The sequence below is a fragment of the Halteromyces radiatus genome (genome assembly GCF_025201355.1).
Source record: "Halteromyces radiatus strain CBS 162.75 chromosome Unknown BX664scaffold_6, whole genome shotgun sequence".
In the NCBI taxonomy this organism is placed as follows: domain Eukaryota; kingdom Fungi; phylum Mucoromycota; class Mucoromycetes; order Mucorales; family Cunninghamellaceae; genus Halteromyces; species Halteromyces radiatus.
The window spans coordinates 42,959-59,101 of record NW_026251692.1 but is presented as its reverse complement, the minus strand read 5'-3'; the positions used below and the strand labels follow the sequence as shown (position 1 = coordinate 59,101).

Below are 16,143 nucleotides of genomic sequence, written 5' to 3'. Positions count from 1 at the left end.
TGAACGATCAACCCCACCCCACTACCAGTATTACAATCATTGTCCCCATTCACTACGACAGACATCTAGTTTCCTCGCCCTCATCCAACAGGCAACATACAAAATGAACTGCTGGCTGTATTTTTATATTGTTTTTCAACCCAATCATTTGCTCTCAAGTATTCTTTTTTAGGCAACCACTAGGAAATTCTAGTGGGCCAATCATAGAGTTTCCAAATTCTAACGAAAAAAAAAAGAAGTTCGTCCCTGTCCTTCCCCTCGTAATCACTATGGCAACGTACGTATGCAAAATCTACGACCAGATATTCTCCACATCAGCAAAATGAAAGCATCATCGGGTGGATCATGTTATAGTGGTTTCTTATGGTCCAGCGGATACGACTCTTAGGAAGAAAGAAGAAGGTCATTTTGAATGTCCATTCTGCTCGAAATTGTTAAAAAATGCCAGAACAACGAAATCGTATCTCGACTCTCATGGTGTTTCGTGCAAATGGGATCCACCAGCACGATCACTAGAAAAAATCAATGATATTGAGTATGGCCACAGTGACAATGATAACGACAACGACAACGACAACAAGGAATAAAAAAAAAAAATCATGCATATGTCTGAGTTTTATTATTTATTTATTTACTTCTTTTTTGTTTCTTTGTTTTTTTATCACCTTCCCTTTTTTCTTTCTCTTCTTCTCTTTCCTTCTAGTTTTGATCCCTTTTGTTCTCCTCATTACAACGATGATACATTAGTTAATCTCTCCTTTCTTTAGTTTAGATATAAATACGTTATTTTATTTCTAAAGGGCTATCCGTTATCTTCGGTCAACAATTACTTTTACATTGTTTGCATTCTTCTACATCAAACAACTAATATATTCTCATAAGCACATATATAGTTACTTATTGATACTATGCCATTTCTCCTGTCGTGTTCTTGACATTCAAAGCTAATCATTGGCACTCGAACAGGCAATATGCTAATTGCTTCCAGCGCTCGTTTGGATATCAAATCGATGAATATTGGCCCGTCTACCGACCATTTCTGTGGCACCAACTTCCATCTTCCTTGACAACGAATCTATCGGCCAAGCTCAAGGCATCTTAGACGCTACCCATTGTGACCAGGTGCAGGTTGATTCTGCTTTACCACACTTGAGGCAATTATGCTCGAAATTCAATGTCTTCTCCACCTATCTCCGTTCACATGCACCCTCTGACATCACCTCACCTTTGAACCTACGCCCATCAACCATCTGGACGGCATTTGATCACGACTCTCCTCAACAAACTTTATCACAAGAAAAGATTGGATCACGACTTTTTCAAATTCTAGCCACGGCCGGTTTTCAATATTATCAGGAAGCTGTTTTGGCTAAAAGCGATGTGGAAAAATTTATGGTCTATGTGCAAATCCACTGTGACAACCAAGACTATCCTTGAAGGCATTCATGGAACCTTTGACGAAAAAGACACGATCACCATTATCGGCAAATGACGACCTCAATATCAAGTTGACGCTGTTGGCGAACTGTGTGACTAAGGCCAATCAAGCTATCAATGATAACCGTCGGAATTTGATCATCAACAAGCTTTATTTGTAAATATATATATATATAAAGGCACGGAATCAAAACAAAAGTGACCTGAAACTGAGTGAATGGACGCTTATTCTTTTTTTTTTTTTTCTATAGACGACCTATCCAATATCAAGCTTCAAATCCGTTTATCTACGATATCTGATAGCATCGTCACCCAATTCTTTATGTACTATATACCTCAATGTTTATTAGTCTCATATCTGTATTATTTTTATTTCATTCTTCATTGTTATATTATTTCTTCTTTACTTCATTCTCTTTAGTTTAGTTTACCGGGTCAAGGCGCCACTTATTCCTCTTTTTCTTTTTTTCTTTTCTTTTAAATTTTTTCTTTTTTGAATCTTTTTATTCATGCCTTGAACTAAAAAATAAAAAGATTTTAAAAAATAGATGGTCGTCTTTGTGCCTGTGCTGATATTTATCTTTATATTCTTTCCCCCCCAAACAACTTGAGAAGAAAAAAGGGACAAAAGAAGAAAAAGTGGAGGAGAAGAAAAAAAAGAGACTATTGCTAATTTAATTTTATTGACTGTCCTTGAAAACTGGTTCTCTTGGTTTGTTCAATTGCCATCTAATGCTCTGGATTTAGTCTGCAGAAGACTGACTGGTTGGAAATAGTTAACAACGTACGTGTGCAAAATCTGCGACAAGATATGCTTAATTTCAGTGAAATGGAAAAAATCACTGTATTGCCGCCCTTATAGTGGACCTTCTCCACTAGAGCGATAAGCTCTAACTTTTTACAGTGCAGTCCATAAAAAAAAAGATGAGCATAAAGATAAAAAAAAAAAAATAAAAAGAATAAAATTTGGGTTACAATTGAATAAAGTGCTTTACGGTTTTATCAATCATCTTTCTGCTGTACCAGATATGGTAATTGATGATTGCAAACAAGGTTAGTTCTCCGTCATTTGACCTTTTCGTGCACTTGTATTAATTTGTATGTAGATATTACAACATACTTCTTTCCCCTTTTTTTAACAACAACAAAAAAAAAAAGATGTTACCAAATAATTTATTACATTTCACTGGAGCAATACATCATTATCACAATATACATAGAGGCTACACATCAAGAATAGAACAAGCTGAAGACTTGCTAAGAGCATTATCGCTTCTTCTACCAGGTATTTTTTTTCAGGGGTAGCCACTAGTGCTGGAGTTGGCAAATAGGCTTATCACATATATTTCTTTTGTGTGTATGATTAGGACGAGTATCTGAAGGAGACCTTTGCTCTCAAACAAGTAAAATATCAAAGAACAAAATACGGTTTGAGATAGTATTTTTGACCTTTTTTTTTTTATTGCCTATCCTTTAGTTTTGACTACTCTTAATCTGGTATCATTATACAATACTCACTATTTAATGCGCACTGCCAACAAAAATAGCAAAGACGATATCCCTCCAGAGGAGAGTTTCGCCTTCAATCGTCATATTCAATTTCATTTTAGGCGGTCAAAAGCATATCGCGCTACTTCACTGATACTGAGTTTAGTATCTTACTCGGAAATACTATGGGAAATGTTAGTGGCTAGAAAAGAAAATGGTTCAAGGTTGCGTTGGCGTCATATCACTGTCATAGAGGCCATAAAGTAAGTACGAGGTAGATTCCTTTTTTCTTTCCATAGCACTTGATTTGAATTGACATGAACTTTTTCTTTTTTTTTTTTTTTATCGATGTGTAATATACAAATTTAGAATGTGCATGCGATTAATTCTATATTATACCTCACAAAAAAAAATGGTGTTACATCCTACTCATTTCATTCGCAATATAGACCCAACTACATTGGAGTATGATACAACAGGTGAAGATAAAATTGAGTTAGGGCATTTAGATACCCGCATTGGTATGCCTTCTTCCTCCAATCGCTCTCTCTATTACAATCCTCAGATAGTTACCAAAAATTCAAGTCAAACCTCAAAATTGGGCCATTTATCAGAATTATTATGGATTTCTCGTCCTCTTATCTATGGTATGTGATTTAATATATGTTGATGTTCCCTTGAAAAATCAAAAGGAATATATATATATTGATCATAATTTCTTTACTCTTTTTCTTTTTCTTGTCTTTGACTTGTACTTAGTATTGCTGCTAAACAAAGAACATTATCAACATCCAAAGGCGCAAATTAGTGATAATAATAGTAGCATTGTCACTGACGGAAAGGAAAGTTTTGGAGAAGAAACATTAACGGAAGAGGAATGGACAGAAAAGGACGATGAAAATTACTGGCAACCATGGATCATCTCGTTTAGCATGGATATACTGGCAATGATTTTGAGATACACACAAAATATGTCACCGTTAGAAAAGGAGGAATCCAAACGACGAAATTATTTACTTTTCTTTTATCTTCTTCGCGGACCATTATACTCTAAGTTTACTAGGTAACATCACAAGCCAAAAAAAAAAAAAAAAAAAATAAGGGAGAAGATAAGTCACCACTCTTTGATCTTTATAATGATCATATAATTTATTTCTTTTTGTTAGACATATTCTAGATACTTTATGCAACGCGACTGAGCATAAACCTTTGGTTTCTATTATCACAAGTAAGTCATTAAAAAAAACTGAATATTGGACTCTACTTAACTTCTTTCATTATATGTGGATAAAAACAGCTGCTATCAATGACTACCGTCCATTTTGGGAACAGTGTTACTTTTATACTTCTGGTTCTTAGATAATGCTGTCAAATTTATCATGATGTAATTATTTTCATCGGTAGAGATAAAATAGAAATGAGCTGATAAAGATAACAGTAACTAAATCTTAGTCTATCACATAGTATTGGAAATAAAAACGTATTTATTATTCAAAAAAAAAAAAAAAATAGTGGAAATAAATAAACTATAAGTACCGTCTTGGCTTCAGCCTTACTCGTAAGCCTTTTTTAAAACATCATACACTGATTCGAACTAATTTTATTTACGAACCCCTTTCTTAAGCACGGAAAGCAATTCATCAAAAATGATTTCGTATGACGCTTTCGACGCATCAACACCTGCTTTTTCCAGAAGTTCTTCCATACGTGGTTTGTTTTGTACGTATTCGTAGGCCACGTCTATGCCTACGGCAATAAAAGGACCTACAAATGGAATGTGTGATACCCCCATCAGGACGAGATCTTTCAGATACTCGAATAGTTTCTCTTCGATACTTGTTGGCGGTGGTCGGAGCTTTGCTACATTATCAGTATCATGTTCACAGTTATCCACCTCTACAGATGCTTTGTAGCTTGAATTTTCTGTTACCGGGTCGTCTTTTCTATATCCAGTATCTGTAAGATACATGCAATTTATAAGTTGACTGTCTTGAGTTCTTCTGTCATAGGGAATGAGACCATACGCAATCAAACAAGGGATACGTATATTTAAGTCGATATTTCGCGAAATTGTCCCGTTAGCTCCGTGGTATTCCACATCATATTTAGGAAACACCATCGAACCGGGTTCTGCGAAGGGAGGGCCCACTGGGATGCTTTTCCATTTATTGGCTGGATCTTTCCTATATTTCTCCCCTAACTTCACGACAAGATCCTCTGTCATTCTTATCTGCACGCCTTCATACCAGCCATATCTTTGACCAAGCCTTGAGAAGGGAAATCTTATCATTTTGATACCTCGTCTAAGACTTATTTGGACCATATTGGTGCGGCGATTGGCAAATCTGAATTCATGGCTTATTGCGTTATTAGTATATTCAGGCGTATAAGCCGTTTTATACGTTTTATATTGAAGTCTGGTTTCACCATGGTAATAAATGCCCAACGGATCAGCTTCTTTCTCCAAGATACGGATAGTTTCATTATTAAAAACACCGTTGTATTCGATTAACATACTGGCTGGGATATCACCATGAATATAGCAACTAGGCTTAAAGTCCACTACTCCACCCAACACAGTATCAGCACAACAGAACTCAATGATCAAAAACAAAACAAATATAATCTTCTTCATGTCGTACATTAATAAGATTGTTGTTGTTGTTGTTTTTGGGAGCTTTTTAAATTAACCAAAAATTATAGCAGTAAAAAATGTAAAGATTGTCCGCAAAGAGAAAAAGAATAGCACTTTATATTAAAAAGACGATCTCCCAGAAGATAGAACTAGTGAGGAGAAATCTGCAAAGCGGGGGGAGGAAGAAAAAATTAATGTCCCAAAAAAGGGATGCAGAAGTAGAGAGGAGAAATCTACAATGCAGAGCAAAAAAGAGAGGTTGATCTCCTTCCAAACCCTATTGCAGGAGCTTAAATTATGATCTCTATAAACATTTGAGAAGGAAATCGACGTTGAAAGATTGTCTGTCTTCTAAAAGCCATGAATACATACTGTCTGTAAGATGAACCCCTACAGGTGCTAGAGAGAGAGATACAGCAGCATTGCAGAAGTTATCGCCTTCTTATGGCAAGTCAAAATAAATAGCGAGACAAAACGAAATAATTTTATTATAAAAACTTTTGTTAAAGAGAAAAAGGAATAAATCCTGCAGACCCTTTTATGGGTAAAGTGTCAACTAAACCTAATCTCCATTATCGGATCATCAAACATTCTATGTTAGATACTCGCGTGATGAATTGCCATATTCCTAAAAACAAGACTCTACCCTCCTTGTAAAAAAATTATTTTTTTTTTGTTTTCTATCCTTTTCTTTGGGGCTTCTCCTTTCAAACTTTCTGTTGTCACCTTCTAAAATTTAATAGGAGTGTCAGTATTTACTGTATACTATTAAGATGCTTATCAACTTGCATTATGTATTCTTGCCATGCATCATGTGTATTACTATGGAGTAGATGAGTTAAAACCTTTAGATTATGAACCTCAGGTATGTTCTCAGTGGCTCATTTCAGATAATCACAAAAAAATCGTGGGGATGGTATTCTGATACAGAAAATGCAGTTGAAGGATAATGAACATTTGTTACAACAGGCACACGAAAAAGCATTGTGCACACTAGCGGATTTTGCACTAGAGTCAAGGGTTCAAAAGATCAGTAAGTATCAGATCTTAGCTTTCTTTTAGGGAAGAAAACAATAAGAGTAATCTTGGTTGTTGGGCTTTGAGTTTTGTTGTTGACCCACGAACTCGCAGTGTAACATGATGTTGCCTACTCTGACGGTTATCGTGATATTATCATTGTTATAGCTGCGGCTGTTAATGTAACTATGTAGTAGGTGCAGACTGCTTGTAAGTAGCTCTCCAATGATCGTCAATACCCTTTTGAGACTACAGACATTGGTTGATTGATTATTTGTCTGACTGATCGATTCGATTGGTTGGTTAAAATCGTTGAGATCGTTGAAAAATTGGAAGAATATTCTTTTCCTACAAAGAAAAAAGTGGAACTAAATGTTCAAGGCAATCAATTGGTACCAACAAAAATTCAGAAATTGACAAGTTATTAGATACAGTAACAAGTTATAATTATTAATGTTCCCTTTTTTTTTGTAAGTAGGTATGAGTATAAACATTCGCTTTTTTATATAAGGTAAATAAGTAGAAGTATTTTATATAAAAAGACAAGAAGAAAAGAAAGCAAAAACTAAAATAGTGGAAATAAATAAACTATAATATTATAAAGTATAAAATGGATAAAAAAAAAAAAGGGCGATGGCAAAGTTTTGACTACTGGATCAGGTTTTTAGGAATACCTTCGGCATTCAATAAAGATTGATCATTGGATAAGACACGAGGACCATCATGGACTTTGGTATGAAGTAGACGACCCACACTTCCAGCAGGGTAAACGGGAATGACAGAAGAATTGAAGCTGTCATTGATAATAGGTCGATCTCCAGAAAGTTTTCCATTTTCAAAAAGATGGTATGGATCAGTAAAGTAAGTGGACTTCTTTTCTTCAGAGGGAGGGAAATAATGAGCAATCATTTGAACGATTTCCTTCATATTTTCCTTGGGAGCATAAATCACGGCATTTGGTCCAGCATCGAAAGTGTAGGCAGCCTTGTAAGTACCATAGGAGGCATTATACTCATGAATTAATTTGATAATACCACGAGAAGTGTCGTTGAGATAGAAAATGGGAGGGAAGGTATCCAAACAAACACAGTGGAATTGATTTGAGTCACGCATAGTTAGTTCAGCAAAAGATTGGAAATCCTTATCAAGAATGGCCTTTGTCATAGCATCCATAAGTTCAGGTACTAATTGTAATCGTTCTTTCATCAAACGACTGGTTTCAATGGTTTGTTGCATACCAGAAGTAGATGAAGTTCCTTTCTTAGCATCTGACACCACGCAAATCAATGCTTCGAGTTCAGGCCAATGAGTATCTGGAGCAATTTGAACAGCACGAGAATCTGATCCATCTTCTTGATCACCCATTTCCCAAGCAACAAATCCACCAAATAATGAACGACAAGATGAACCAGATCCTTGACGAGCAATACGTGATAAATCAGACATGGAAATTGGCAAATCAAAGAGTTTGGCCAAAGTGAAGACAAGAGCAGCTAAACCTGAAGCGGAAGAAGCTAAACCAGCAGCAGTAGGGAAATTGTTTTCAGAACATACATGAAGACAATAGGTAGATAAAGGTGTCAAACTAGAGTCTTGTTCTTCCATTTTTTTTCGAAGTGCACGCGTTTCTCGGAAACAGTTATGCATACGCTTGTTGTTTGTGATATCTTCTTCCTTTCCATTTAACCAAAGTCTGTCTTGTGTATATTCCTTACTGGCACTAATACTTGTCTTGCTATGAAGTATATCTTGAGATAAAGTAACAGAGAGAGAATCGTTTGTAGGTAAGATCAATTGAGTATCACGTTTTCCCCAATATTTGACGACCTTTATGTTCGAGTTTATTATTTTTTTTTTTAATGAAATAAAATGGTTCATTTATCAATCAATATAAATTATTCTATTTTTTTTTTTATTTCTTTATTTCTTTCTTACAGCAATATTAACAGGAGCAGTACAAGTGACAGATGCCATGATTTGAAAAAAGTAGATGAAAGATGATAAAAAGAAAAGGGGGATACGAGACGTAGTTTCAAAAACATCAAATTTTTATAACGATTTTCAATCCCAGGGTTACTTCTCTGTTGTTTTTCTTTTTTTCTCTTTTTTCTTTTTTTTTTTTCTCAAACGTGTTCTTTCTCTTTTTTTTTTCGGTACTGCCATCGAGTAGAGTCACATGGATTTTAAGGAGTAATTAAAAAAAAAAAAAAACCAGTTTTTCCTCAATCATATAGGCCGTAAACTGAGTTTTGCTATAAAAAAGAGTTTGATTTTTTTATCGCAGTCGTTTTGCCACAAGGATTTGAAGGAAACAAAAAAAAAAAAAAAAAAAAAAAGGTTTAAACCCAGGGGGGATAGATTGTTTTTGACATTGCTACTGTTTTTATATTTTTCCTTTCTACTGCTTTGATGGGATGGTGTCTTTCAATCTATGCTATCGTTTCAGTACCTTACCGTACCGGAGGTTTTATCAAACTGTAGCAAATACTAGTTTACCACCTGTCAGAGTCCGATTTGCTCCAAGTCCCACAGGACAACTTCATTTAGGTGGTCTAAGGACTGCTTTATATAATTACTTACTAGCCAAACAAACAGGTGGTCAGTTCATTCTGCGTATTGAGGATACTGATCAGGTACATATTGAATAGAATGATATGTTTTTTTCTTTTGGACTTAAACTTTTTCCTTTTATGACGAGCAGACAAGATACGTTCCCGGTGCTGTTGAAAAACTTATATCTAGTCTTTCTTGGGCTGGGATATATCCCGACGAAGGTATACTTATTTTAATAACTTTCACAAAAAGTATCATTCATCCTTTTTTTCTTTTTCTTTTTGTAAAGGACCACCTTTGGAAGGAGGACCATATGCACCCTATTTTCAAGTAATAATACAAAAAAAAAAAAAAAAAAAAAAAACCGAGTGAGGGGTTAGGCATGAAAACTAAATACTTTATCACTTTATTCTAGTCACAGCGTACAGAAATGTATCGTCAATATAGCGATACTTTGATCAAAGTAAGAGCAAGAAGAGTGACTGTATAGAATTATATTAACATAGATCCTTGTAGAATGGACACGCTTATCGGTGTTTCTGTTCACCAGAACGATTACAAAAGATCAGGGAGACAAGAAAGAAGCAGGGTTGTGTAACAAGTTACGATAAGCATTGTTCTCATTTGACTTCTGAGGAAATACAATCTTATCTGGATAAAAAAACACCATATACTATTCGGCATAATGTAAGTGTGTAAGTTTAATATAATCTTTAAGCTCAAATAGGAATTGATAGGTACCCTGGCAAGGTATGATTGAATTTCAAGATCATGTTCATGGCAAATTACAATTTCAACATACTGTTTTGGATGATACTATTTTGATAAAAAGTGATGGGTTTCCTACCTATCATTTGGCTAATGTGGTGGATGATCATCAAATGAAAATCACTCATGTTTTACGAGGAGAAGAATGGATTTCATCAACACCAAAACATATCTTATTATATAAAGCCTTTGGATGGACTCCTCCTGAATTTGCTCATCTTCCTCTACTTTTAAATGATAATCGAACCAAATTATCCAAGAGATCAGGAGATGTTCATGTCGAACAGTATATCAAAAAAGGCTTCCTTCCTGAAGCTGTCAATAACTTTGTAGCTCTATTAGGATGGCATCCTCACCAAAATACCTCGAACGACAATCCAAAGGGTCAATTATCAAGTGAAATTGAACGGCAAGATGAAATTTTAGATATGGATCAACTTATTCAGCAATTTAGTCTGGATCATCTTCATCGATCAGGTGCGGTGGTAGACCCTGCAAAACTGTCTTGGATTAATAAACAACATTTATTAAAAAGAACACAAACAACCCAAGGATTACAGAGCTTAGTGAAATTGTTGACACCTCTTATTCAAGAACATTTAGCTGAAAGGTAAAAAAAAATTTTTGTGATGGTGATGATCACCTTTTTTGCATTGATATTCAAATACGATGTACTATCTATTTTATTAGTATAAACTATGTAGAAGAATATCGACTTTCTCCCACTTACTTGAGTCAGGTCATTTTAACGGTCAAGGTATGGATACATTAGTAAATAATTCTTGAATGATAATCCTTTTTTCTATCTCTCTTCTATAGGATCGTATTCGTAATGTAAACGATATTCCAACACTTTGCATTTATTACTTTTTGGAACCGGATTATACAACCAAAGATGCTATGGATCTGAGAAAGAAGTTAAAAACAAATGTTATTGATCTTCTTCTAGACAAATCAGTGACATTCAATACTCTTCAAAAGGTGAACTTTGAAGAAGGACCAACAAGGATCAAACAATGGATACATGAAACAGCTGAATCTCACAAAATAAATGGGAATCATATGATGATGGCCCTTCGTTATGTTATGACAGGTACCAAAGTAGGCGCAGGAGTCGCCGAAACAATGCATACACTGGGACAAATCACTTGTATTGATCGCCTTGAAAAATTCATTAATGAAAATAGCTCTTCAAAATGACCTCATTTATGATAACCTTTTTTTTTTTTTTTTAATAAAGAATGTACATAATATTAGACGATTAAAACAAGTTTGTTTTCTTATTTCTTAGACTTTTCATTTCCTAAGAGTTTATTGAACTTGAACATATTTAATTCATTGATATAAAGTTTTAATGTATTGTATTTTTCAAATTTAAAAGCACGAGGACCAGTTCTGGTGATCAAGCTTGTGGACAAGCTTCAGAGAGATGACTAAAACTATTACAGTATCGGCAAGGATCCTAAGTTAGACAATGGTTAAAAAGAAAGTTAGAAAAAACAAAGAATGATATTATTAGCTTTTTTTTTTTTTTTTTCTTCTGTCCTTACCTTGCATGCACCACTTTCATGACCAGATTCGCCACAGTTGCTACATTTCACAATAGGTTTCTTATTCCAATAACCTTTTTTCCCTTGGCCTCGCGGATGACTAAAATGATAGTTGTTATGTTGACGTGAATGATGATATGATGTTTTGTCAGTGCCATCCACTCGTATTCCCTCACGATAATCAGCAAATAAATCTTGATTAACAAAGGCACTGGTAGATTTTTGTGCTTTAGATGCTTGGAGCTGAGTTTCCAAATCCTTGATTCTTTCCTGCAAAGAGAGTACATATAAACGAGCTTCTTCTAAATCCGCTTGTTTTTGAGCATTGCACAACTGGATGACCTGTTCTTCCCGTTCTTTCGCCATATTCATAGTCATCATCATTGTTTGTTGCATAGACATGAACGACTGTTTTAGTTGATCATTCTCTTGACGTAGGCTATGGACCATATCCACTAATTGGCTCTGACTCAAGTCATTCAGAGGGTGATGCTGTTGCAATTGTTGGGATTGAAAGTTCGTATCAGGTATATCGGAAGGTTGGTAACTATTCTTATTTTCAACGTCTGGAGGAGTTGTCATCAGTTGATTGATAGATATGTTCACAATGTTGTGCTCAACGGTATTTTCATCATTAGAAGTCTCATAATTAGCAGTATACGTGGTTGTATCATCGTTGTTGTATTGTCTTTGTTTGTTGACATTTCCAGTAGACCGCTCATCCATTCTTGTCGGTTCTCTACGTGCTGATGATCTTGCCCATTTGGAAGAACTGGTAGATTCATTGGTATTGTTATTGTCAGTAAATGTGGCTTGCTCTGATATATCAATAAATGAAAATGTTAGGACTGAGAAAAAGAAAAAGCAAAAACGCACACAAAAAAAAAAAAATTACCTTCATGTTGTTCCTGCTGTTGTATGCTAGATGTATCCTTATTTATCATGGATTTATCGCTATCGTCACAGGATGGTGTTATATGAACTTTCTTGCTAGATGATTCTAAACGAAAATCAAATAATGTATGAGTAATTTAATCAATTGAATTAGTAAAAGAATCGTGCCAAGTAACATACTTTGTTTGGTGGTTTCCACTGTGACCCATGATTCAGTGGTTGACTTGGATTTAGCATCATCGCTTGCTAGACGATCCTCTTTTCCTCGGTTGATTGGGATTTCTACTGAATTTGGAACAGAATTATCTTTTGGTAATCGTTGATCGATAGTATTTTCAGAGGGAGGTGCGCCAGAGGATGTCATCTTAAAATCGTATTGATAAAAGGTTTTTAAAATGATTGATTGTTAGTTAACTCTAATATAAATCATTTATTTGATTTTTTTTCTCTATTACCATTTCAGTCTTTTTTTCGGCAGGTGGCAAGTCCTTCTTGGTTACTAAGATAGGCGAGGATGGAATGTCAGAAATAGTTGACTGTTTGCGATCTTTCTTCTTTTTTGCTGAACTAACTGTAGCAACTTTGGCAGAATCACTACTTGCTTTTGCTTTTGCTGCTGTCGTTGTTGTTGTTGTTGCTGTGATGATGGCTGTAGGAAGAGAGGATGAAGATGAAGTATCGCTGTCTGTAACTGATGGCTGCTTTTTCCCGAATGATTGTAACAATGCTGATTCTCGTTTGATGGCTTCGATATCAGATACTAAACGTCCACCTTCTGCCATCATCAGGATAGCAATCAAATTAGCCAATTCTTGTTGTCCTTTGGATACACCGTGTTTCAACATCTCTTGCCAGTCATCCTTCTTCTTTAGCATTGATTTGTGCTGAGAACAAAAGAATACCACTCGATCATTGATAGTAATTGCTTCCATGATTTCGCCTTCCATCATCAATGCCTGCATTGATGCTATACTGGTCTTGATAATCCCATCGATAGCAGCAAATAAAGTCTGATGTAACTCGTAACGAAGATGTTGGCGCAAAGTTTGATATCGGTGTTCAATCTTTTTCAGTTGCTTGCGAAACTCTTTCTGAGTGACTTTTTCGAGTCTTCCTCCAATGGTAGGTTGTGATTCTTGCATATACATATCTTTGAGTCGATCTACATCCCCCTTTTGATCCATCGTCTTACTTTTCGCCAGTTCCTTAACATGATTGACTACCTTGTTGATACCATCCTTATGCTCTTTAAGACCTGTGGCAATGTCTTTAATATTCAATTTTTTCATTCCGTTTTCCCCATAAAATCGACGCATTTGTTCCGAAAAAGCTGCGTTTCCTTCAATGCGGCCTTTCATAGATTTCACCATGGTCATTACAGCCTCTGAAAATGTCTGCTCAAATTGAGGAAGGTCAGTTACAAGAAAAGTCACCAATGTATTGTAAAATTCACCAGTAGCTTCCATGATTCGGTCCATATAACCCAAGAATGCCTTATCTATTTCATCCGCCATAGGAGTAGTTCCATCCGGTTTTTTCTTTTTAAAAGTAGGTACAAGAGGAGTCCAAAACGTTTGAAAGGGAACAATATCTTGTTGTGCCACTAATTCATTCATCGCGTTGTCTAAACCTTCCCCGATCAAATTATTCAGTCTATCGCCCATTTTGTCAACTGTACTCATGAAATCGATTAGGTGATGCCAACAAACATTCAAGTTTGATTGCAAAGTTTCTAATTCCATTTTGATAGCGTTTGTCGTACTTTCGTTTATAATGGCACGTTCGACTTCCAAATTGGCAGGAGGCAAAAAGGTCTCTTGAGCAAGATCTGGATCGCTACACAATTGATCGATATAAGGGAACTTTGGTGAATGCCTTACTCTTTCCACTTTTGCAAGTAACGATAATTTTTCTACAGAGAGAGACACTCCTTGGCGATCACAAATAAGACTTTGGAGTAACTGTGCATATCCTTCGTTGGAAGGGAGTTGCAGTGTCGGTAAAACAGATTCAAACTCAAGTTGTTGGAAAAGCACTGGCAGTGCCGTTAGTCTACTTGGCATATGCAACCATTGTTTACAAGCAGATACGCATTGTTTGAGATGATCTACAATATCATTCACCGCGGCTGAAGTATTCTTGTTGTTTATAATAGTAGCGACGTTACTACTATTGTCAAAAACGTCAAGTGAGATAGATTTTCGCAAGTTCTCGTTGAGTGTGGGGTCAACAATAGGAATAGAATATTTGCCAGCTAATATAGTATTGTTCAGGTGAACAGGCATATTTTCTGATTGTTCTTGTTGCTTTCCGTTTAGCTGTTTTTTATAGATCAGAAGAGTCCATTCGCGACAGTAAGGACTTCCTGAACCTGCTTGACACTGACCGATACGTCCAATTTCTTTCAAAATAGTACGATGGTCTACACGAAGAACATCGCTTTTTGTCTTAGTTTTGTTTTTCTTCATAATGAAGTCTTCTCGAGAAAAAAAAGCTTTTTTTTTGTTCTGTTTGTTTTCTTAAGGGGGAAAAAAATCTTTCTTTAGTATTTAAAAGCCAGCATGGAAAGGGTTTGAATGATAATCTTTTTATTATTATTATTATTGGAATACAGAATTTCAAGAAAAAAATCGATCCATTCGAGATTCATCAGAACCAATTTTTGATACTATTTCTGATGATGATGATGTTAACAGAGGTATGCTCGTGTCATGTATCCGCTGACTTAATAATATGTTCTTTTTCTCGGTGATCGCATCCATCTTGGTCTGATTTTCAACACGTAACTAAAAAAAAAAAAGGCATAGAATACAATTTCATTATTGATGGGGAAAAGATAATTAGCATTTTTTTTTATCATTTACCTTGTCACGCAAATCCCATAAACGTTGAAGTTCCTCTCGTTTCAATTTGTACATGTGAGCGCGTACAACTTGAGTAGAACGTGGTACCATTCTAAAGAGAAAATCAATCAATATCTCTTCTCTAGTTTTATTTCTTTTCATCCATTTGATCCATCTATTTTTCTTTTTTCGCTTACGTCGTCGAGGCACCGTTTGCAAGTATCGAAGAGTCGTCTTGAGTATTAGAATTTTCGATAAGTACGTCCATAGCTTTCAATTTACTATCTATGCTTTCTTCTTCTTTAAGGGTAGTATAGGCATCCTAATCCAATATATATTAAAACTAAATAAACTAGTTTGTAAGGAACAAAACCTCACTTACAGTCAATCGTTTTCGAATGTATTCTGTAGTTTGTTTAGAAGCATTGGCAACATCAGCTTCTTTCAATTCTAATTCAATAAAATATTTTGATAAGACTTCATCGCTGACAATTAAAAAAAAAAAAGAAAGGACTTAGAATAATGACTTTAAAAAAAGGATCTTTTCAAAAAAGATCTTTCCTTTCGTTCACGCCTTTTTTTTTACCTAAAAGGTTCCAAAATATGATCTACATATTTGGTATACAGAGTATCCAGTTTTTCGAGGCGTTTATTCTTTGTAGAGTGTACTGATATATTATTATTTGACGTGGAAAACTCTGATACTGATTTCGATATACTGGATCCTTCAGTTTCGTTCATTTTACTATATGGTATGTTTTGTTAAAGAGAAAAAGTCGGAAAAGTTGAACACTTGCACCTACTGAAAATGTAAAGGAAATTCTTTATTTTCATCCTCCTATGATCAAATTGGCCAATAACATTCGCTTTTTTGAGAATTCTCTTGTTTCACACTCTGTAAAATTCGATGTGACGCTAATTCCCACTTTTTTTTTTGGGTAGGATGCTACACCAGAAC

The 16,143-nt window shown here is 35.3% G+C and overlaps 7 protein-coding genes across 7 annotated transcripts; 3 read left to right on the top strand and 4 right to left on the bottom strand.

Moving 5' to 3' along the window:
• Positions 1–441: 441 nt before the first annotated feature.
• On the top strand, positions 442–1,737 carry BX664DRAFT_351255 (uncharacterized protein; the record flags this gene model as incomplete). Its single annotated transcript, XM_051547653.1, has 4 exons — positions 442–484; positions 1,088–1,395; positions 1,440–1,594; positions 1,689–1,737. 4 exons carry the CDS (start codon positions 442–444, stop codon positions 1,735–1,737), a joined length of 555 nt encoding a protein of 184 aa, XP_051397866.1.
• Positions 1,738–2,566: 829 nt separating this feature from the next.
• Positions 2,567–4,427, top strand: BX664DRAFT_337014 (peroxisome membrane protein). The gene is made up of 7 exons (XM_051546148.1): positions 2,567–2,722; positions 2,805–2,840; positions 2,915–3,188; positions 3,295–3,572; positions 3,685–3,988; positions 4,092–4,153; positions 4,223–4,427. Exons 1-7 carry the CDS (start codon positions 2,596–2,598, stop codon positions 4,282–4,284), a joined length of 1,143 nt encoding a protein of 380 aa, XP_051397865.1. The 5' UTR covers positions 2,567–2,595; the 3' UTR covers positions 4,285–4,427.
• Positions 4,428–4,525: 98 nt separating this feature from the next.
• On the bottom strand, positions 4,526–5,569 carry BX664DRAFT_316003 (uncharacterized protein; the record flags this gene model as incomplete). The annotated part of the gene is made up of 1 exon (XM_051542707.1): positions 4,526–5,569. The coding sequence occupies one exon, from the start codon at positions 5,567–5,569 to the stop codon at positions 4,526–4,528; it is 1,044 nt and encodes a 347-aa protein (XP_051397864.1).
• Positions 5,570–7,037: 1,468 nt separating this feature from the next.
• BX664DRAFT_299743 (diphosphomevalonate decarboxylase) lies at positions 7,038–8,651 on the bottom strand. Its single transcript, XM_051542319.1, has 2 exons — positions 8,513–8,651; positions 7,038–8,404 (listed from the first exon to the last, which is right to left on the bottom strand). The coding sequence occupies exons 1-2, from the start codon at positions 8,549–8,551 to the stop codon at positions 7,226–7,228; spliced, it is 1,218 nt and encodes a 405-aa protein (XP_051397863.1). The 5' UTR covers positions 8,552–8,651; the 3' UTR covers positions 7,038–7,225.
• A 235-nt stretch (positions 8,652–8,886) lies between these two features.
• BX664DRAFT_337010 (glutamyl-tRNA synthetase) lies at positions 8,887–11,138 on the top strand. Its single transcript, XM_051546147.1, has 8 exons — positions 8,887–9,210; positions 9,279–9,351; positions 9,420–9,460; positions 9,546–9,593; positions 9,647–9,817; positions 9,868–10,508; positions 10,589–10,655; positions 10,718–11,138. Exons 1-8 carry the CDS (start codon positions 8,992–8,994, stop codon positions 11,096–11,098), a joined length of 1,641 nt encoding a protein of 546 aa, XP_051397862.1. The 5' UTR covers positions 8,887–8,991; the 3' UTR covers positions 11,099–11,138.
• A 39-nt stretch (positions 11,139–11,177) lies between these two features.
• Positions 11,178–14,810, bottom strand: BX664DRAFT_387183 (uncharacterized protein; the record flags this gene model as incomplete). The annotated part of the gene is made up of 6 exons (XM_051549370.1): positions 11,178–11,360; positions 11,449–12,266; positions 12,344–12,448; positions 12,523–12,706; positions 12,798–12,936; positions 13,066–14,810. The coding sequence occupies 6 exons, from the start codon at positions 14,808–14,810 to the stop codon at positions 11,301–11,303; spliced, it is 3,051 nt and encodes a 1,016-aa protein (XP_051397861.1). The 3' UTR covers positions 11,178–11,300.
• Positions 14,811–14,907: 97 nt separating this feature from the next.
• On the bottom strand, positions 14,908–15,961 carry BX664DRAFT_337006 (uncharacterized protein). Its single transcript, XM_051546146.1, has 5 exons — positions 15,772–15,961; positions 15,568–15,670; positions 15,383–15,507; positions 15,207–15,297; positions 14,908–15,128 (listed from the first exon to the last, which is right to left on the bottom strand). The coding sequence occupies exons 1-5, from the start codon at positions 15,924–15,926 to the stop codon at positions 14,961–14,963; spliced, it is 642 nt and encodes a 213-aa protein (XP_051397860.1). The 5' UTR covers positions 15,927–15,961; the 3' UTR covers positions 14,908–14,960.
• Between the last annotated feature and the right edge of the window lie 182 nt (positions 15,962–16,143).